The 23,396-nt window shown below is 33.7% G+C and overlaps 1 protein-coding gene across 4 annotated transcripts in view; it reads right to left on the reverse strand.

Moving 5' to 3' along the window:
• USP25 (ubiquitin specific peptidase 25) overlaps window positions 1–23,396 on the reverse strand; it is a gene marked incomplete at both ends in the record, with an annotated part of 131,216 nt that overhangs the window by 34,473 nt on the left and 73,347 nt on the right. For 3 of the 4 annotated variants that reach the window (XM_080695449.1, XM_080695448.1, XM_080695447.1), the window contains 8 exons: window positions 7,175–7,375; window positions 9,007–9,235; window positions 10,523–10,593; window positions 13,518–13,744; window positions 14,329–14,490; window positions 15,528–15,623; window positions 15,995–16,122; window positions 22,109–22,257. In XM_080695449.1, the coding sequence (XP_080551575.1) occupies window positions 7,175–7,375; window positions 9,007–9,235; window positions 10,523–10,593; window positions 13,518–13,744; window positions 14,329–14,490; window positions 15,528–15,623; window positions 15,995–16,122; window positions 22,109–22,257 (1,263 nt within the window). Of the gene's footprint in view, window positions 1–7,174; window positions 7,376–9,006; window positions 9,236–10,522; window positions 10,594–13,517; window positions 13,745–14,328; window positions 14,491–15,527; window positions 15,624–15,994; window positions 16,123–22,108; window positions 22,258–23,396 lie in introns of those variants that run through there. The other variant, XM_080695450.1, reaches the window with a different exon arrangement.

Below are 23,396 nucleotides of genomic sequence, written 5' to 3' on the forward strand. Positions count from 1 at the left end.
ATAACAGGGCCACTGTAATTCTAACATTTTATTAAATTTAAAAATCACCAAAGTGAAGTATTTCTCAAATAGAAGTACTACAATTTCAACACACCTTAAATGGCTATTTCATTAGACAATCATTTTAATTAAGCCTCTAACTATGTGCCAGGCACTGGACTGGACACTGGGGCTTCAAGTGTGACAAGACAGCCAGTCTCAATCCCTATGATCTTACAGTCACCTATAGAAAAGTCACTAACCAAATAATGATGTATGATTTTTTACAATATTATGATAACATTAAAAAATAAAATGAGGTTGGGGTAGTATGAGAAATTTAGTTTGTGAAAAGAGGGATATAATGACTTTTAAAAGCTGAAAAAATGAGTTGTCTCAGGTGAAAGAACAAAGAGGCCAAGTAATTAACATGGGCTAGATCCAAAGAATGAACAGTATGGGGAAACTCTGTAAAGAGCAGGAATATGGCAAGAGATGATGCAGGGAGAGCAAAAGCATTTAAACCATGACAAAATTTTAAGAGTAAAAGGAAGTCAGTCAATTTTAAGTACAATGGCAACATGGAAAGTTCAATAAACTTTTTTGGGGAGGGCTGGAGTATAGCTCACTGGTAGAACTTATTTGTCCAGCATGTTTAAGATCCTATGTTTAATCACTAACAAAGGAGAACTAAAATGTTAAGGTTAGCTGGGTGTGCTGACACATGCTTATAATCCCAGCATTTGGGAGGCCAGAGACGGGAGGATCATGGTTTGTGGCCACCCCTCAGTTACTTGGTGAGGCCCTTTGCAACTCAGTGAGACCCTGTTTCAAAATAAGGAATAAAAATAGGGCTCTGGTGGTATATCACTTATATACCCCTGGGTTCCATCCCCAGTATAGAAAAAAAAAAAAAAAAAAAAAAAAAAAAGATGGTGCTGCAGGTTAAAGAAGACTTTCAAGAAGGATTTTAAAGAGGATTATTTTGGAAATCATAAAGAAGACTCGAGGTAGAAAAAACAATAACAGATAAAAGATTAATAAAATACCTGCTATTAATGACACTCTAACTGTGCATGGTGGCACATACCTGTAATGCTAGTGTTTGGAAGTATGAGACATCAGGATTGCAGGTTCAAGGCCAGTGTGCAGTGTGTGGTAACTTAGTAAGACCTTGTTTCAAATTAAAAAAAATAAAATAGGGTTGTGGGTGTAGTTCCAAGGCAGAACACTCCTGGGATCGATTCCCAATGGAAAAACAAAACAAAACAAAACAAAAAGGTAATATGCTAAATTTAGTAGGGAGAATAGATTGGGATGGTAAAAGTGCATTTTTAAGGTGAAGGATACTTTGCAAGCCATGCAATAATAATAAGTATATTCCTCAAATCTAAGAGAAATACTGAGCAACCTGGTTTACATGAAACATAAGATAAGCATAGGAAAATATTCTTGGGAGAATATTGATTATTGGGAGAATATCAGATTAAAATAGAAGGTCCTCATAAAAAAGAAAGACTTTATTATCATTGTATCAAACCAAAAGTAAGTGCATGTTTATAGGAACAAGCAAATAAAATGAGAAAAATTAAAAATTATTTCTACCATCCAATGAGCATTGTTAATATTTTAGGTACTAGGTATTTACAGACATTACCTATCAACTCATATTTTTTTCAATTAAACTGTGTGTGTGTGTGTGTGTGTGTGTGTGTGTGTGTGTGTGTGTGTGTTTCTGGGAATTGAAACTAGGGTCATTCTAACTCGGAGCTATACCCCAGCTCTATTTTGATTTTTTACTCAGAAACGGAATTGCTAAGTTGCTGAGAGCCAATCAAGTTGCTGAGGCTGGCTTTGAACCTGCAATCCTCCAGTCTCAGACACTTAAGTACTAGGATCACAGGTGTGCTTCACCACACCTAGTTAAAAAGAACTATAAACATTTTCATATCAATAAAATCTAATTTTTGTGGTTACAGAGCAATATTCTGTATGAGGGATCATAAAACTATTACCTCATCATATATTTAGGCAATTTTCATTTCACTGTAAGAATAGCAGTAGGACAAAAAATCTGGCTTTTGCCCTAAAAATGCACACAATGATTTTTGTCTATCCTGTAACACTATAAAATCCTCACCACTGCTGGGCAATAAGAATGGTAGGAACTTAATAAAGACATGCTTTCTTCATCTATTTTATAGTCTAATTGGCAGTTTATAAAGTAACAAGTCTTAGTTTAATATATTGTCTAGGCTATATATTGAAAGACAGGTAGTGACTGCTTTTTGCAAAACTTGTTATTCATAATTCCTCAGTGTTTCTTCTACCCATCTTCTAACTCCAAACTCCTAAACACATTCATTTCACCATGCATGAATAGTTCTCTATGGGTGGAGCTATGCCTAAATTATCTCTCAAATCACTTATTTGGTCTAATAGTGATGCTCTGAGATTTCAAGTAGCCTCCACATAAGATATTTTTCAGATATACTCTACATGGTACATAATTCAGTGGCTTCATTCACCTATGTGTTTATTGAAGAAGAGGCATAAAGGTACTCTGAGATGGCTCCTTTGATACACCTTCATCACAAAGTAAAGGAATGTAGGAATTGAGGAGGTAATTTACTTATGTGAATTTCCTAGTTATGGTCTTCAAAATTTTAACAAGAGGGTCAATTCAATCAACAACTAGCTTTCTATGAAGGCATAAGAACCTATTCTTAACTATTAAAAAAGATACCTAGGATATATTTCAGAAGTATTTACTGCCTTGACTTAAGAATGAATCATACTTATTCCAATCACATTGAATACAATCATAGTTCATAAGGTTACTTAACAAATAGGTAGTCTATCATTCTAGAAAAGTATTTTAAACCAGTGATTCCCTAAAAGCACTAAAGTATTTAGAACCAGTGATTCCCTAAAAGCAATCTATCAAGGGCCATTCTATGCTAGCTGAAAATAATCACAACAACACAAGAAAAAATAACTATAAACAAGTTCTTTTCTTCTTCAGAATAATTTGTGATATAAATAAAACCTACAGTCATGCTACTTAAAGAGAGATACAGCTCAGAATTATGTAAAGATCTTTTAATGAACAGTCTATATTCTTCCTCCAGGGACTTAGATTCCATAGTCTTAGGATGTGCTGAATTTATTCAAGATAAAAATCTCACTAGTTATTTTAATATGTTTACCTATGGTTAAAAACTGTTGACTTGGGATTGAACCCCAAAACATTCTACATCCAAGCTATAATCCCAATCCTTTTTTATTTTTTAAAAGTCTCTACTAGGTTATTGACAGCCTCACTACTTTGCTACAGCTGTCCTCCAACCTACAATCCTCCCATCTCAGCCTTACAACTACTGTAATTACAAGTATGTGCCACCATTCCTGGCTCTAATCATTTATTACTTAGTTTCAGTAAGCAATGAATGACACTAGAGAATTGATGCTAATGGATTTCTTGGTCACATGTAGGCAGAAGACAAAATAGTAATTTGGTTAGTATATATTATAATGTTTTATTTGAAAAGTCATTCAGTTGAAATTGGATTTTAATTGGTTCTTATGTTATAGATTTACTGAAAAAATTTTACAAGAAGTAAAGGAAAATCATTCTTCTGATTATGAACAAGATTTCTTTGCACTACTTCCACTGGTCGTTCATAATCCTAGCACACCTAGGATTCTCTTTGAAATCCTCAAAGTATTATACAAATTAAACAAATCAATTCTTTTGAAAAGTATGAAAAGAAATAGAAAAATGGCATGAGTATTAAAATTTTTCTAATAATAGAAAATAAATGATTTTAATGAAATATGATCCTTACTCAACTGTGATATATTAAACCACCATGAAACAGAGGGTGAATTAGTTAATATGGAATCAAAGTTAATATAGTAATAGAACATTTTTATTCTATTGCAATAAATATAGAAATAAATTTTCTAAAGAACAATTTCTTTAGAAAATAAATTTTCTGCCAGGTGTGGTAGTACATGCTTGTAATCCCCTTGCTTGAGAGGTGGAGACAGGAGGATCACGCAGGTTCGATGCCAGCCTCACTGGCTTAAGAGGCCCTGTTTCCAAATAAAATATAAAATAGGTCTGGGAGTGTAGCCCAGAGGTAGAAGGGTTCCATCCCCAGTACCAGAAAGAAAGAAAGAAAGAAAGAAAGAAAGAAAGAAAGAAAGAAAGAAAGAAAGAGAGAAAGAAAGAGGGAGGGAGGGGGAGGGAGGGAGGAAGGAAGGAAATTTTCTAAAGAAAATATAGAAATAAATTTTATAAAGAATATCACTCCAAATGTACAGATTCTGCACACCTATTTCTACTAACTCAAACAAAAATGTCTATTTCCTGTAGAAGACACAATACTTCTTATTGAGATAGTACTGGTACTGCATTTAACACTCAGAATGGATGTTAATTTTTGTAGCAGTTTTATGTGAATCGAACATTTCTATTTAGTTGTTTTAATTCCTATCAGAAATAATGTCTGCATTCTCAGATAATTTTTTACACAGCAAAACAGACAAACATACATGCCAATAATCAGTACTGTGTTTGTAAAAATAAATAAAGTATGTAAAGTATATGGTGATTAGTACAGATCGTGAAAAAAGGAATGTGGGGGATATGGGTTTGGCCTTTTTATATAAGTCGAGAAAAATAAGATAACAAATATATAAGGTATGTAAGATTAGTCCTCATCAAATAGAAATATTAGCCAAGAATATAAGTTTTGACTAAACAGAAGTAAAATAAATGTGCTATCCCTAAATTTGTAAGGTCTTAGAAGAGACACACAAGACCAAGAGGAGGCTACATAGGACTTAATTTTTTTTTTTTTTTGGTGGTACTGGGAATGGAACCCAGTGGCATTCTACCTCGTAGCTACACCCTCAACCCTATTTTTATTCTTTATTTGTAAACAGGGTCTAACTGAGTGACTGAGAGCCTCAGTAAGTAGCCAAGGCTGGGTTCGAACCTATGCAATCCTCTTGTCTCAGCCTCCCAAGTACTGGGATTACAAGCATGCGCCACCACGCCCAGCTTAATATTTTTATTTTAAAAAATATAGGCGGACCAAGAATAAAGTTGGAGCTCAATCAATGAAACTATTCACTGTGACTAAGTGTTTAGTTACTATGACCACTTACGCCAATTACGTAGCCTCTTCCTTCTACTAATAAGGCAAAAACAATCACATGTGAATGGGATATATAAAAGTGTGTAAGAATAAAACAAGGCCTGGCGTGGTGGCGCATGCTTGTAATACCAGTACTTGGAAAGCTGACACAAGCAAACTGCGCAGGTTCAAAGTCAGCCTCAGCTAATTAGTGAGATCCTGTTTCCAAATAAACATTAAATACACACACACACACACACACACACACACACACACACACACACACACACGTATGTATGTATGAGAGTGTAGCCTGGCGGTAGAAACCCCGGAGTTCCATCCCCTGTATCACAAACAGAAGCAAAAAAGTAAGACAGTAGCTCCATCTTGAGAAAATTCTAGGGAGTGGTTTTTAGAAGGATATATATAAAAGACCAACGATGAAACTTCAAAGGAAGAGAAATGGCTTAAAACAAAAGGAACTAACCAAAAACTTCTTAATATCTACCGAAACTATATTGGTGTGACCCATAAAGCCTTGACTGCCCTATGTGGTAGCCATGGAGGTATGTACAGATACATAATGGTAAAGCTCACCAGGCATTTATACAGCAGTAGTACCCAGTGTACTCTATGATGTCTAAATATCAAAATGTTGGTTTAATATAATTATATATGTATTTTCAAAAACTCTGATTTGTCTTTTAATATCAAATTCAATGAGTCAACTACTCAATTTATATAAAAAGTTCTAAGTCTGGAGGGATCTCTGAAAGCCTGCATTCGCCACAACTTCGTATTTTGTTATTGCAAGTTTTCTCCTGAAAGAATAATTCTACCTATCATTCAAAATGGTAATGCTGACTCCCCATGCCTGAGTAATACTCCATGACAATCTAAATATAAAAGATGAAATCAAAGAAAGAAAAACCTGAATGTACCCTTAGAAATTAAAAATAAAACATGCAGCTCTTGAAATAAAAGGTTATTTTAAAAAGGTCTACTCAGAGTTATTAAAAGACACATGAATTTCAGAAATTTTCTAGTTTTAATTTATATCTGCTCATTTTTCTAGCTACTATGGAGAAGTAACACTTTATATAGAGAGCACGTTTTTATATGCTCCCTTAAAACAGCATTTGCAACTCCATGACAATGAAATTAATTTCTTACAATCAAAACTCTTTATTTCCAATTTGGATAAAACATATTTTCTTCATTTTAATATAGTGTTTACTTAGAATATCTTACTGGTTTCATCAGCTAATGGTTTGAGAATAGCTTTTGGTTTGGTTTTGTGTTTTTTTGTTTGTTTGTTTCGGTAGCACTGGGAATTAAACCCAGTGTATTCTATCACCAGCCCTTTCTAGTTTTTATTTTGAAACAGGGTCTCACTAAGCTGTCAACATTGACTCAAATTTGATCCTTCTGAATCAGCCTCCCAAGTCACTGGGATTATAGGCATGTGTCCCTTAAGCCTGGTGCAAACAGCATTTTTTAATATTTATGTTTTTATACATTAATCTGTTTTATAGACCTATATGCTTTTAAAATTTGGTATGTGTCAAAGAGTCTGTCTAGTAATTTTTTGACTTATGAAATTCATTAAAAACATCCTGTATTAATAGTGTTATTTGAGTACTATATAAAATGCATATGGATATAGCAGGGTTTTTTTTTTCTAAAATCTGAAATTATTAGAGTTCATTCTTCTAACAAATTTAGTAAACTGGTTAGGTTGCTTGATTTCACAGCTTTTCCTGCTTTTTGCCAAGAGTAGGCAGGGTAGGTAAAGGGAAAGTGAGCAGAATCACCGTATTTATCTTGGAAAGGGCCTATATGCACAAGGTGATATGCAGCCAAGACATAACTATGTTTATTGCCTAATACCAAAATTTTGGATAATTTTTACTAACTTCTTCATACTTGAAGAAAGTTCAAGTTTGGAGGATTTTAAAATTTAATTAGCATATCTTATTTTCATAATAATAATATTAATAATAAATGTAATTTTTAATAAAAATACAACTTAATAAAAATGGACAAACCTGTTGTCACAGAAGATTCTGCTTCTCTCAGCTTCTGAGATGCTAAAAGCTTTTCCTGCAAAGCTTTCTGGGCCAGGTGTGCATCCCATTCTTCTAGTTCTTTTTCAAATCTTTGGTTGTCTTCCTCAACAAAATCTCTTAAATCAGGTGGCAACGTTTCTATTCCAACAAGGGCCTGTCCAGTTTCCTTATTAAATTCCTCTGCAATTTATATTTTAAAAACAAGTATAAAATTAAGGATTAAAGGAAAAACATAAAGCTGAAACAATAGATTATTTTAAATGGTATATAAACTGTACTTTTACTATACAGCAAATAAATATCATGAAAATTTTAAAAACTCAACAAATGCTCAAAAAAGTTATACATATTTGATAAGCCATACAGGTAATTCTGTCAGTTTTTGAAATCTGAAGAACAAAAATGACATAAAATATGAGGCCAAATTCTTTAACACTGGCATGATACTACATTATATTAGAAGAAAATACCAGATATTTGATTACTTGTGAACCAAAGTTTTCACAAAGGAGTAATTTAAGCCTGATTAAGTATGATATAAAACTAAAATTGCTTTTCATCACAAGTAGTTAATTGTAGCCATGAAAATAATTGTGAAAACTAAAAAATGTAATGTGTGCATGTATGCCTCTACCATCCTGTACCTCATTACGATGTATGGTTACAATGCACCAATAAATTTTTTTTAATGAAGGAAAAAAAGAAAAATAATCAATGTTACAAGGTTTGAAACATTTCATAAATACTATTTAAAACTGATTCAAACTCTACTCCATTCTTGCATAAAACAAGTTCCTTTTCATCTATGAGTGGACTGTTTACATAGTTTTCTGAATGTTTAAATACAAGAGGAAAGTTGGTTTTTTCAGGTCCGACAAACTTTTATTAAGTACTTTCTATATGCAAAGCCCACTTAGAATATGGGAAATAAAAAGATCTTAGCACTGTTAGTACTCAGACTCTGGCCTTGAGTAGATCAAAGTGTGCATGATGAGGTAACACATGGTTACAACACACAATAAATGCCCCCAGAAGTACGCAAGAGAGCCAGAGAGAGTTTTTTTTTTGTTTGTTTTGTTTTGTTTTTTGATGGTACTGGGGTTCCTGGAAGCCCTTCTACCTCTGGGCTACACTCCCAGACCTATTTTATATTTTTGAAACAGGGTCTCTTACGCCAGCACGGCTGGCTTCGAACCTGCGCGATCCTCCTGTCTCCGCCTCCCAAGCGCGGGGATTACAAGCGTGCGCCACCACGCCCGGCTAGAGAGAGAGTTTTTGATATGTTAAGAAATATTTTGCAAAAGAATTTACACCTGAATTGAAATTGGACGGATAAGCAGGCATTGGGTAAAAGAAAAAATATTGATAGCAAAAAAATAAATAACACACTTAAGAAGATAGAAATATATATGTGAAGTTATTTGACGGGCCCTAATACAACCAGAAATTCAAATATCAATAAAGTATATAATGTTCAAAATGAACAAAGGTAAAAATGAAACTGGAGAGATGCTCTGTCAGAGGCCTTCTGTGTTAGGCTAATGAGTATGAAATATATGTCATTATGTGCATGTAATCATTAAAGTATTTTTAGCAAAGAAAAAAAGGCAATATTTACATATCATAATTAAAGCTGAGTATAAAATATATGCCAATTCTCATCTCTGGTCACATTTCTTTTCAATTCCAGGTGTTCCTTTAAAATAACCCAAGAGCACTTTCTGAACACACCCTCCTCCTGAGTGAATTATATTTAACTAACAAACAGCAAAAGTCACGTAAGAGTGTTGGACTATGTATTTTATACTTACCTTGTATTAAGAATTGCGCCTTATCATTTATGTACATTAAACAGTATGCACTGGCATTTCTATAGCCACCAAAAGAGTCCCTCACTAGTTCTTCCCATGATGATTTTGTTACAGCAATATCATTGTACTTCATCCACCTGCTTTCATGATGATCAAAAATGTATGCCCAATAGTGCCCAGCATTAGCTTGGCCTTCATGTACTAAAACAGCATGTAAGCGATAAGGAACCTAAACAAAGAAAAAAAGAGGAGGGGTAGGAAATTAAATTTTAATTATGTAGTCTACTAATAACCACATCATATGAAAAAATTAAAACACATAAAAATATATGTGTACTTACAAACTACTATTTGAGAGCGAACACGGAGTACTTTTTTTAAAAGGTTAAGACAGGTTGGTATTAATATATTGAAAAACTAGCCAGGCGTGGTGGCGCACGCTTGTAATCCCAGCATGCGGGAGGCTGAGACTGGAGGATCGCAGTTCATGGACAGCCTCAGCTACTTAGTGAGGCCCTCTGCAACTCAGTGAGACCCAGTTTCAAATTAAAGAATAAAAAAAATATATATATATATATGGCAGGGGGTGCGGCTTGGAGGTTGAATGCCCCTGGATTCCATCCCAAGACCCGCAAAAAAAAAAAAAAAAAAAGAAAAATTGAAGAACTACATATGCAAAAAGAAAATATGTAAGCTAAAGACATGTAAAATAGGTATACAGATAAAAGGATGATATTTGAAGCTTTGAAAATATATGTGTTGTGTATATGTCTGTTAATTGATTTCTTTTGAATAACAAATGTTTGGTAAAGTTTTATATGTAACACATGATTTTTTTAAATATATATTTTTTTTTTGGGGGGGGATCAGGCTACTGGAATTTGAACCCAGGGACATGCTACCTCTGAGCTACAATCCCAATCCTATTTTGTTTTTTATTTTAAAACAAGTTCTCATTAAATTTCATAGGGCCTCACTAAGTTGCAGAGGCTTGTAGCAAACCTATGATTCTCTTATCTCAGTCTCCCAAGTACTAGGATTACAGGAGTGTGTCTCCATGTCCAGGTAACTTTTCTAATTCCTCACAATTAAATTGGTGGCTAAAAAAGTAATAATAATTATTTAATGCATACCACAAGTTAAAAACTTAAAAAATTTTAGAATTTCTCCACAAAACTTGCCCCTTAAACAGCCATATATTTTTCCCATAGCTATAGTTTTAAGATCTCTTAAAAATGTTTCATAAGACTTATTGTAAAACTATAAAAAGAGCGAGTAATTGGTATAGAGTAATACAACTGAACAGAAAAAATGTTATAAAATTTTTCATAAAATTTCCCCCATTTAGTTATACTAACATACTATATATACTGCTTATCCTTTTTATTTTACAATAAAACTTATCCAAAATTTATAACCAAAGATGTAACAAAAAATTTGGTTAAATAATATATAAACAAATTAAAGTATATATAAATAACTTTGAAAATTATTATTAGTTCAAAATTTCACTTACTTGGATCATAGATTTGTCAGAGTACATTAGTTCAATTGTTCGATGGATTCTGGATATGCTTTCCTGCAAATCTAAAGATATAAAGTGCTATTTAATGATTAATGTCTCATGTAAACTAAAACTTATAAGACAGGGATTCAATTTAAGTTATAAACATATCAGAGGACAAGGGAAAATTTCCTAAAAATTTTCATAAAAATGTTACTTTTTGAAGTCTGCATAAAATCAAATATAGTTCTCCTTACTAGAAGATATAAGAGAGATAGTTAAAAATAAAAAAAAATTTTATCTAGAAAATGTGTAGAGCCAATAAAACTGAAGTGTGTTCAAATCTATAAACGAAGGTTTCAATGAAAATTAAGTTAACCCCCCTTACATACTGATAGAAAACTTCAGAACTTAAAAATGAAATAACTTGTGCACATATTCTTCATATACGTGTAAACAAATACAAATTTACTACAATGCCAGGTGATGTTGCACACACTTGTAATCCCTGCGCTTGGGAGGCAGAGACAGGAGGATCGCGCAGGTTTGAAGCCAGCCGCCTGCGCTGGCTTAAGAGACCCTGTTTCCAAATAAAAAAGTATAAAAATAGGTCTGGGATTGTAGCCTGGAGGTAGAAGGGTTTCCAGTAACCCCAGTACCACCACCAAAAAAAAAAAAAAAAAAAAAAAAAAAATTACTACAATCAGAAATGGAAATAAAATTATGGGCTCCCATTACCCATTATTTCTTCTTCCAGTAGAATATAATCCTAGCAAATGAACCAGATATAGAGATGTTCCATATATTTTCCATAATAATTTTAAAAACAAGACAATCTATATGTATGTAACAATATGGAAATGATTAACTACTATGTAATCACAACACATGGAGGGGATTAGAAAGAAGAAACCAGGAAAGACCACAAGAAAATAATTTTAAATTTAGAGAAAAAGATCCATACACACAACTTTTAAAAACCTATATTATAAAAACCAACATAACAAAGGCCAAATAACAAACTGGGAATATCTACAGCATATAACAATGGCAGAAGGTTAATATTTATAATAAGCTAAATTTTCTACTCAGTAGTAAGATAAATGGTAAATAGTGATTTGCGGATGTATGCCTCTTCTATATTGTACTCCATTAAGATGTATTACTACAATCCACCAATAAAAAAAAAAAAATAGGCAAATAGAGATGGGGACATAGCTCAGTGTTACAACACTTGCCTAGCATGTGTAAGACCATACGTCCCATCCATAGTGAGTATACACACGTACGTACATACACACACACAAAGAGGAAATTTACAGAAAAATATGAATATTCAACTGTGGTTCATGATAGATGAAATGTAAATCAAGAAACTGAAATACCATTTTTCAATCCCAGACTCCCACAGATTCAAAAGTACACAGGGTTCTGAAAGATATTGGGAGATAGGCTCTCATACACAGATGGTGGGAATGTACACTGATTTGAGATTTTGAGGAGATCATTTTGAATGAGTAGTCAAAAATTAAAATATACACATTTTGGACCAGAAATTACACTTTTAAAGACTTTGGAGGCTGAGACAGGAGTATGGCAGAACTGAGGCCAGCATCAGCGACTTATTGAGTCCCTGTTTCAAAGTAAAAGATAAAAAGGATATCCTAGAGGTATAATGCACCTGGGTTCAATCTCAAGTACAAAAAAAAAAAAAATCCTACTTACAGAACTATCAATATAAAAATTAAATATTTTATATGCTATCAATATTTTGGAGTACTATACAATAGCTTAAAGATAATGCTAACATCTACTGTCAATCACAATGAAAAGAGAGGAAACAAAAGCTCTGAGGAAAACCTTCTTTCGTAGACCACACAATATTATATCCAAAACTTGATGACATCAATGTCTCTCCAACTCCTTACATCTAAAATGGCCAATCTGTGCACTCTTCATATCCCTTCTTTCTTCTCTGAGGCAGAGACTTCTTGACTACCAATTTTCCTTTATCCAAAGTATACTGTATTTAGTTATTCAGACCATTACAAACTAGGGAACCATTGCTGGTTCTTCTCTTTAACCTCTAGTCAGTGCACCACATGCGTCAAAAGAGCCACCTACAAGGATATATTTTTCTCCCTCAATGCCACTACCTTGGTGCCAAGTTTCCCAGTAATCACCCTTCTGAATATAATCTTATAGACTCAAAACATTCTATAATGCCCAGTAGAAATTATATAACCCCTAGCACAAATTTCATGAACAAGTTCAAATTTAAAAATTTCAGATCTATAAAAGTAACATAAAATTGTTGGATGATAAAATATTATATTTTGACACATAAAGAGAAAATATAGACCAAACTTATACCACAAAATATTAACAATACTATTTCATTAAAAATGAAAAGTACACTTTTAAAAGGAAGTACACTTTTTTAGAAAAGAAGATAACAGCCTATGCATGCATGCACACATGCAGACAGCATTATTTTTATTTTTCTTATTTTGCTACATGCCAGTTAAAAATCTATTATATACTTGCACTGAGTTCATAGATAATATCTAGAAATCTCTGGTAGAGAGCAAATTTAAAACAAAAATTCTCATTTCTAATTCTTAAAAATAAAGAAAAATTTTTTTAATCACTGCAACTTTTGCATTATGCAAACATGAGGTGAAGTACAAACTGAAGATGCATGACATTTCACCAGTGGAGTAGCTGTGAATACCAGTTTGATACAAATTTAGAACACTAAACTAGAAAATCAGACCATCTGCTATGTCATTAATCAGCCAAGTAATCTGGGGAAACTCTTCGTGCCTGTGTACTTGATATTAAGATCATAAATGTGGAGACCAGACTAGTCAGACTTACAGAAAACTTCGAGAAAAAAATGAGGGCAATATTTAAATACAAATTTCAGAAGTGATGGCCCTTCTCAATTTTAATTTTATAAACTTCGTTTGAGGTGACAGTAACTTCACTATGCAAAGCTTCTTACCTCTTGTGTCATTTTCTATTTCTGTCCTCCAGCGATGTAAACAGCTTTCCAGCACAGAAAGTTCTTCTTCCGTTATGTGTCTTGGTGCTGGATGCATGGGCAGGTCTGGAGGTATCCGAGACTGAGTGAATGGTTTGTGTATTACTGACCGCGAGGAAATGGCAGAAACGGATGCAGGTGATGTGCTGGGCAGTTCTGAAGAAGGAGCTCCCTGTTGTTCTGTTGTGCTGTATTTTCAAAGCATAGAACATTTGTTATTAAGCCTTCAAACTGAAGTACTGAGCAAATCCTGTGCCCAACACATAGCACTAAGTTCACCTATAATTTAAAAGAATATTATAAAAAAAAGAAATAGAGACTAATATCCTAACAATATTTTTAACATATGAGGATAAATTATTATGAGGATAATTTTGGCTTCAGAGTAAAACTGGCTTAAAAAATCAGATCTAATATATGCTGAAACAAAAACCATTTCTTATCAATACTTACCAGCTTACATTATGCCAACAAAATTTAATTTAAAAGTATTTTCATTGATTAGAAAAGGTTGAAACTTATATAACTACATACCAAAATAATGTAACATATAATTCTCTACACTAAAAGATGATGAAAATTTCAATTCATAACTAAAAAATCTAATGAAATAAGAATGCTCCCAGAAGACATTAATAAATCCTCTCTTTTAAAAAATTTGCTAAAATGAATCACAGCATTCACTTTTTAAACCCTTCTTCAAAGGCATCAATTACATTATTATGTAATACAGGTTAACACAGCTGCCTCTTGCATCAAGAAAACTTTTTACCTTGGTAATATATGTGATGGTATGGAACCACTAGGTGGGGAACTAGCGCCAATATCATCAACAGGAGAAGTGCAAACAGGTTTACTTGAGGCAAATTCCAATGCATACTGCAGAACATCTACCAAGGGGAATCGTTTAGGACCCGAACCATAGCTTAAATATCTGTTAACCATAAAATATATGAATGCTTTTATTTGTATATCAGCACATTTTGGTTTTTAAAAATAATTATTATAAAACATGATACAACAAACCACGGGGAAAAAAAAGTCAAATGTTCTCTAAAGGAAAGAAATAAAAGCTGATTAAGAATGAAAGCACATATATGCTGCTTTAATTTTTAAATGCAAGTCTAAGTGGTAACTCAACAGGAAGGCAGAAACTGACAGTACCATTTTTAAAAGCTTTTATTTCTAAATCTGGCATCTAGTCTCATGATCAAGTACTGACTTATTGTGTTACTTTTTATCTCTCATCAATTTTCAATATGACTAATTATACTTTTAAAAATAAAAATTACTAAAACAGCATATATTATATTTGTATAAACACTTTTAGGGTATTAACTTATGAATTAAAACCAAGATAAGAGAATAAAAATTAAGTCAGGTCACATTTTAGCCTGTGTACTTTTGTCTGACCTATTGAACATCTGACAGTCTAGATTCTGGCTTGATTTAGAAATATGGGAAGTTACAGACACTAACGAGGCTTATTCACACGAGACATTACCCTAGTATTCTCAGACAGCACTCACTCTACCTATACTCAGATATGGCTGTCCAGGATTCCCTCGCTCATTATCTTATTCCTGACCTGGTTGCCTCATTCATGAAATTTCTCCTGGGCTCCAGTAGTTAATCTGAGTATGTGTAAGGAAAACCATCTAGCTACTATTCATTTTAATAGAAAGCTCAAGAGTATTATGTAGTCTCATGATCAATTCTAAATTAATTTACTCTATTTCTATTTTCAGTACCACATGCACTATCTATTGATAATTGATTTTAAATGCTAAAGCAATCTTCTAAAGTCAACTATAGATTTCTAGTTTATAATAAAACTTAAAACTAAATTGTTCAAGCAAATTATCTGTCCAGAATTACTCCTACAATTATAAATTACTCATAGCAAATTAAAAAAAAATCTAGACATTTAATATTATTTTAATAGATAAGATTTCATGAAAGTTAAAGTACCTTTCTAGTCTTTGTTGTAATACTGTGAGGTAATCTTTAAGTCTCTTGATCTCTTCCCTCTTAATCCTTGTTATTTCTCTGTTTTTGTGCATATATCTATCAGGAAAAAAAACTAGCAATTAATACTATTTCCAAGTATCTTTGAAGGAGATACAATACTAGATTTACCTATCACCAAAACAATCAATTAATTTTAAATTTAGATAATACAAAAAAGAATTTTTAAAACTCTAGAAAAATTTTAATATTACAAAAACAATCTCATTTTAACTTCCTTATAATATTACTCCCAATAACTACATTTTTCCAATACAAAATAAGTTCCATTTTCCTTGATAATATTAGACATATCATAAAAATCAAAATTAATTCTAAAAATTTAAGCAAAATTTACTATAAACAAAATTAATTCCTAACTTGTTACTAAACTACTGCCAAATAAATTCATGCTATATACCAAACAATACCTGTCCAGATATAAAACTTGGGGAAATTCTAATTTGTTGTGAATTTTTTCTGGTCTTCCCAATGCCTGATTAAATTCAAATCTTGACAATTCGAATGTTAACACAGGTGGTAGTTCAGTAAACCAATGCTGAAGGAAAACAAAAGAAAAATTAAACCTTTAATATCACCTTTTTCTTTTCATCATTACAATTTTAAGCACTGTATATTGACATTAACATTTTTATACACATCCTCACAATTCTAACCTCACAAAGAATTGAGTAAAGAACATATCATTAAAACTCAACTTCATTTTAAGTTTGTTACACTTTTTGAAAATCCCAGAAGTGAGTAAAACACACCACGAGGGGAAAAAATAAATCTAACAGTTATCCTCCTTCCATAACAATCCCCCCCCCCCCGCCCCAGTACTGGGGATGGAACCCAGGGGCATTCTAAATAGGAGCTATAACCCCAGCCCTATTTTTTATTCTTTATTTTGAAACAGGGTCTCATTGAGTCTCAACTAAGTAGCTGAGGCTGTCCATGAAACACGATCCTCCTGTCTCAGACTCCCAAATACTGGGATTAAAAGCGTGCACCACCATGCCCAACTCCATGATAATTCTTAACAATAAAAATTCTAACCCAAATACAAAGGTGTTGGTTAAAAATCAAATCTTTGTAACTCATGCCTTCAGTTTTCTGTAATATTATGTTAAATGGCACTTAACATACTTTAATCAACCACACTGTCAAAATCCTATGAAAAAATAACATAGGATGTAATATTCAAAGAACAAAATACTTTAATAAATAAATGGCCACTAGCCTCATCTTAAAAACTAAAAAAATCCTGTTTTTACCTTTAAATTTCCTATTGGAATTTTCTAATTTATGAAATAGTTCTATGACTAAAAATATAAAGTTTATACAAGTGATTATTACAATTAAAGTCTATTTAAACACTACTATTTAATGAATTAAATGCCATATTTCTATAATTATAATTATAATTTCCTATCCCCCATCTGATAGCTTTCAATTAAACATGACATGTACCAAAATTTTGAAAGAAAACGGTTATTTGCTACTATTTCTCCCTCCAAAATTGCTGTTAGCTGAACTAAGAATTTCTGAGTTAAATATGGGTTATATTTTAACCAAAGTAAAGGTTTAAGAAACTTGTTTTGTAAAAAGTATTACTTATAATGGATTAAAGTTATGAAAGATCTAATATCAAACCATCTTAAGTTTTAAAATTTGATAACGTTTTTTTATTTTTATTATTTATTTTTTTATTTTTTTATTTTTATTATTATTATTTTTTTTTTTGGTGGTGGTACTGGGGTTCCTGGAAGCCCTTCTACCACTGGGCTACACTCCCAGACCTATTTTTTAAATATTTTTATTTGGAAACAGGGTCTCTTAAGCCAGCGCGGCTGGCTTCGAACCTGCGCGATCCTCCTGTCTCTGCTTCCCAAGCGCGGGGATTACAAGCATGCGCCACCACGCCCGTCAACTTTTTTTTTATTTTGATCTCATATGGCACTGGCATAAATTTTTGAGTTAGTTCTAATCTATAATTAAAACTAATGTTCAATGTTAAGACATTATCTCATATATCTCATAAAAACTTTAGATTCCTCGGAATTATATTTCATGCTCTGTTTTCCAATACTCAAAAAAGAAAGTACATTTCAAAAACTGTTATGTTGCCGGGTGTGGTGGCACACGCTTGTAATCCCAGCGCTTGGGAGGCGGAGACAAGAGGATCACACAAGCTTGAAGCCAGCCGAGCTGGTTTAAGAGACCCTGTTTCCAAAAATAAAAATGTATAAAATAGGTCTGGGAGTGTAGCCCGGTAGTAGAAGGGCTTCCAGGAACCCCAGTACCACCAAAAAAAAAAAAAAAGTTACATCAACATTTTATTATAAGACTTTAAGTGTCATTATTAAAATTAAATATATATTTTAATTCATAAGAATCTATAGTGGGTAAGAGAGCTGAAATGACCTAAATTGTGGTATGCTCTTCTGTAGATCAAGAAAATTTCAGGAAATATAAATAGCTTCTATACCTTACAAAAGGATGTTCAGAAAATGCTTTATCATAAAGTTTCTGTTACGAATGCATTTCCACCACCCACAATGGTAGAGTTTCCCTACTTCTATAGCATTATGTAAAAGAATTTCATTTTCTCATTCTAAAATGGATAGGAAAAAGATACATAACCAGACATTCCCTAAAAACATTTTATCTAGGGCCAGGCGTGGTGGTACACGCTTGTAATTCCCACACTTGGGAGGCAGAGACAGGAGGATCACGCATGCTGGTTTAGGAGACCCTGTTTCCAAATAAAAATGTAAAAATAGGTCTGGGAGTGTAGCCCGGAGGTAGAAGGGCTTCCAGGAACCCCAGTACCAACAAAACAAAACAAAACATTTTATCTAGTATCTATTATTTATATATAATATTATCTATTAATAGCATACCTACCTCTGTAATATTAGGACTATATTGCAGTAGACTATTAGAACTATAGGAAACATAAGAAAGTCCCCCCGAAAAAATTCTTTCCATTCAAGAAAAACTATTTATGCTAGGCTTTGGTGTTATATACTTGTAATCCCAGGGCTTAGGAAGCTGATAAAAGAGAAATGCAGAGCTCAGAGAACAATGTGAAGGAATTGGATCCTGCTTCAAATTATAAAGAAAAGATGAAGTAGCTCATGGAGGGATGCCCCTGGTTTTAGTAGCTAGTACAAAAAAAAAAAGTTATGAATTTGTGATTTCCTTGTAAATTTGAATGTTCTTTGAAACAGAATATACCCATAGTTTTTTTAGGGTCAGCATCTTACCTCTAAAACTAAAGAAAAGTGCTTGAAAATTTTCAAAATTTAAATCAATTAATCTTTGACATTATAAACATATATATTTCTATAAATAAAATATAATTTATTCATGTATATTCTATAAGCAAAATTGTGTAGTTGAAATTTTAAATTTTTTGTCAATATTTATAAAGCCATTTCACAATTTCTTTTTTTCATATTGCGACATTTTATTTTTTTAATTTTTATTTTATATATATATATATATTTTATTGGTGCATTGTAGTCAAACATCACAATAAAATACAAGACATATGAGGATATATAAGCACACATCATCCAATTAGCCTTTATCCTATCACCATCCCATTCCCTCCCCCTCCCTTGATCCCATGCTTGATTTGGTGATTAACTTTGATATATTTGTTTTCGTACATCATGCGTTTTAAAGAGATTCCATCCTCCCCCATCCCATCTCTTCTGATTGGTCACCTTAATTGCTCCTCAATAGGGCCCTTTCTTCAACTAGATCTCCTCCTATTACCCATTTCTTCCTAGTTTTTGCATATTAGGGAAAGCATCTAATTTTTTATTTTCTGTGATATTTCTCTGTGTATGCCGCATTGCAAGTTCTAAACCCACTCCTGAAGGCCCCAGCGCTGGCCTGGCCACCCAGCAGACTCTGATCCCGGCCTCTCTGGCTCCATCACCAGCCTTGCCTCATGGCAGGCCCTGATTCCGGCCTCGTTGGCCCCAGCACCGGCCTAACCCCTGAGCAGGGTCCAATCCTGGCCTCGGAGGCCCTAACACCAGCCTTGTCTCCACAATTTCTTAAATAACTTATAATACATAAAATGGTAAAACCCTGTGTTTTGTTTTGGTGGTGCTAGAAATTGAACTCAGACTTTTTTTTTGTGTGTGTGGTACTGGGGTTCCTGGAAACCCTTCTACCTCTGGGCTACACTCCAGACACCTACTTTATATTTTTATTTGGAAATAGGGTCTCTTAAGCCAGCAAGGCTGGCTTTGAACCTGTGTGATCCTGTCTCTGCCTCCAAAGCGCGGGGATTACAAGCGTGTGCCACTACGCTCGGCTGAACTCAGACTTCAGATGTGCTAGGCAAGTGCTCTACCCCTGAGCTGTATCTCCAGAAAATTTCTTTTTCTTTCCACCACAGATTCATTTTTGTGTATTCTTTTGTTGTTGTTGTTCTACAACTAGCCACTTTTATACAATCACATCCTATTAAAAATTGTTTACAAGTTGGGTACAGTGGCTCATGCTTACAATCCCAGTACTTGGAAGGCTGAAACAGGAGTATCCCTGGTTGGAGACAGACTCAGCAAGAAATGAAACTACCAATTCAAATTCCGTCACAAAACATCAAACAAAGCCTAGAAGTAAGCACAAGAAACAAAACTTTCCTATTCAAGTCCAAAAACTAACACCAGTCATTCAAGTGGCTTCATTCATTTATACTTTTACTTTAAAAGATAAATGTTCCATAAAACATCTAAACATATATAATATGGTACATGTGAATTTTGTTTCTCTTTTCTTTCAGAACTAGGGAAGCCTAGGGCCTTGCACATCATAAACAAGGCTTCCACTACTGAGGTTTATCCCAAGCCCTAATTTAAAGCTACAAAGCTTCTAGCACTCTACTATAACTTGACACAAATTTGTTAAGCAAAAAGTGGCAATATTCGCATAGTTAAATGAGTATTCGCTATGACCCAAATAATTTACTTGTATATGTGTGTAGGGAGGTAGTAATGAGGATTGAATCCAGTAGCATTCTACCTCTTAGCTACACCCTAGTCCTATTTTATTTTTATTTTGAAACAAGCTCTCCTTAGGTTGTTAAGAGTCTCATTACTTGCTGAGGCTGTTGAACCTGTGGTCCTCTTAACTCATCCTCCCAAGTACTGGGATTATAGGTATGTATTACCATATCAGCTCTAAAGAATCCACTTCTAAGTATCCTCCATTCCTAGGGGCATTTCAGAAAGACATTCTCCAAATTCAAATATCTTTGTCTAACTAACCTGCCTTAGGGGACAACTATCAATTAAATTTTATAAATAAAGACCATATGATATTATACACATATTAAGAAGACTGTTGTAAAACTGTATACTGACTTGAAAGGATTCTTGAGATATAGTGTGAATAAAATATTCAAGACTCAGAACACTGTAAACAGACACAAATATCTGAGTCTAGCAAGTCTAAAACAATGTATAACACCTTATTAGTAGTGAATATTCACACTAGAGGTGAAGTATTTATTGTTTGAGCTTTTTTCCTCCAATGGGCAATCAAACAATATTTCCAAGTTTCCTGGAAAATCTGACTCACAGACCATTGACTTAAAATGTAAAATTATATTTAAAAATTATCTTCTGAAATACATCCATGTGCCATATAACAGTGTTTTAGTCAATGAACCGCACATATGATGGTGGCCCTATAAGATTATAACACAATTCAAATTTTTTCTATCACTTCTTATTATCCAAGCAAACAACATTACTCACATTCTTGTAGCAATGCTGGCATAAACAAACCTATGCTGTCAATCATATAAAACCATAGCACAAAACCGGGCATTGTAACGCACGTTTGTAATCCCCAAGCTTGGGAAGCTGAGAGAGGAGTATTGCACAGGTTCGAAGCCAGCCTCAGCTACTTAGTGAGACCCTATTTCCAAATAAAATATAAAAAATAGGTCTAGGAATATAGCTCAGGGGTAGAAAAGACCCTGGGTTCCACCCCAGTACCACCAAAAAAAAATAAATAAATAAAACTATAGCACAAACTATTATGTACCATGTATAATAGTTGGTAATGAATAATAAATGTTCCTGGTTTATGTATTTCCTATATTATTTTACCATTAGAGTATATGCCTTCTATTTATAAAATATTTACTATAAAACAGTGTTAAGACTGGCAGCAGCCTCATATTATGTTTACTATTTTTCCTGATTCCATCAAGAGGCCATGAGAAGTGACTGACCTACATATATGAAGATATCATTATCAATCACACTAAATGTAAGGTGAGGGATAATAAAGTATAGGGGGTGATTTGGAAGGAAATACACACCAAGTGATATGGACATTTATATCATTTTGAATCTCACTATGATATCTAAATAACCATAATGAAATCTAAACATGTTTTTGAGGATTTTCTTAATTATTAGGTGCTGTATAAGTAGAATTTTAAATTGCACCTCATATCATTGTAAGAAAGATCTGGGAAGGAAGAGATAATAAAATGCTAAACTCACCTCCTGGCCTGATTTTCCTGAATTCTCTGAATGTAAGGACTCAATTTCTCCTTCAATCATTGCAGCTTCTAGGCACTCATGCAGATCTTTGAACCCATTGACCTGAAGAGGATACTGACCAAACATTTCCGTGTTTTCAAATTTTTTGCCTATAGAAAGGAGAAAAGCTAATTAATGTTCCTTCAGATGGCTTTTCAGCTAGTAAAAGTGTATATATGGACTTTCTCCTGAACCTGAAAACCCCAACACTGACTACGCACACTCAGAAACACCAACTATACTTAAATATTGACTGGTACACAAGACAGGAGACAGAAGGAAAAGGAAGCTGCCAAGAATGGCACTCGGAACCAGGCGTGGTGGAGCACACTTGTAATCTCAGCATTTGGGAGGCTGAGATAGGAGGATTGCGATTCACTGACAGCCAGCTTCTTAGTGAGGCCCTTTGCAACTCAGTGAGACTAAAAATAGAGCTGGGGGTGTAGCTCAGAGGTGGAATGGCATCCCCGGTAGAGAGAGATGGGGAAAGAGAGAGGGAGGAGAGGGGGAGGTAGAGGGGGGGGGGAGAAGGAGGAAGGAAGGAAGGGCAGGAGGGAGGGAGGGAGGAAAGGAGGAAAGGAGGGAAGGAAGGAAGGAAGGAAGGAAGGAAGGAAGGAAGGAAGGAAGGAGGGAGAAAGAAAGAAAGGGAAGAAAGAAAAAGAGGAAGGAAGGAAGGAAGGAAGGAAGGAAGGAAGGAAGGAGAAAGAAAGAAAGAAAGAAAGAAAGAAAGAAAGAAAGAAAGGAAGAAAGAAAGAAAAGGAAGGAAGGAAGGAAGGAGCACTCAGATTTCATATTTCTAGCATGAAAAATGATTTTTATGGGCTGACAGCATCACAAGACTAGAGGATTTTATTTTTTTTTCCTTGTGTTTTAAATTTACAGTAAAAATCAATAGTTCAGAATGGCCCAAAAGAGTAAAATTTGAAGAAAGAGAGACATAAATCTATGGAAGATTAATATTCTGGTCTGAAATATATATTTTTGGGTAACTGCTAGCTTATTGACAGTAGTAAATCAATACAATCAATAACACTGCCTATAAAATGGGAAAGGAAGAGGAAGAGGCCTTAGCCAACTTCCAAGAATCTCTCATACATATACGTACAAGTAGAAAAGACTATATATAAAACTTCTAAGAAATACCCAAAGAAACAGAAGCCAGAGAAGCTTGCTTTAAATCAAAGAATAGGAAAAGAGAAGGGGAAAAGGAGATGACAGAGTTAAAAGCCTTCACAGATAATCAGAGTTC

The sequence above is a fragment of the Muscardinus avellanarius genome (genome assembly GCF_963383645.1).
Source record: "Muscardinus avellanarius genome assembly, chromosome: 5".
Lineage (NCBI taxonomy): Eukaryota > Metazoa > Chordata > Mammalia > Rodentia > Gliridae > Muscardinus > Muscardinus avellanarius.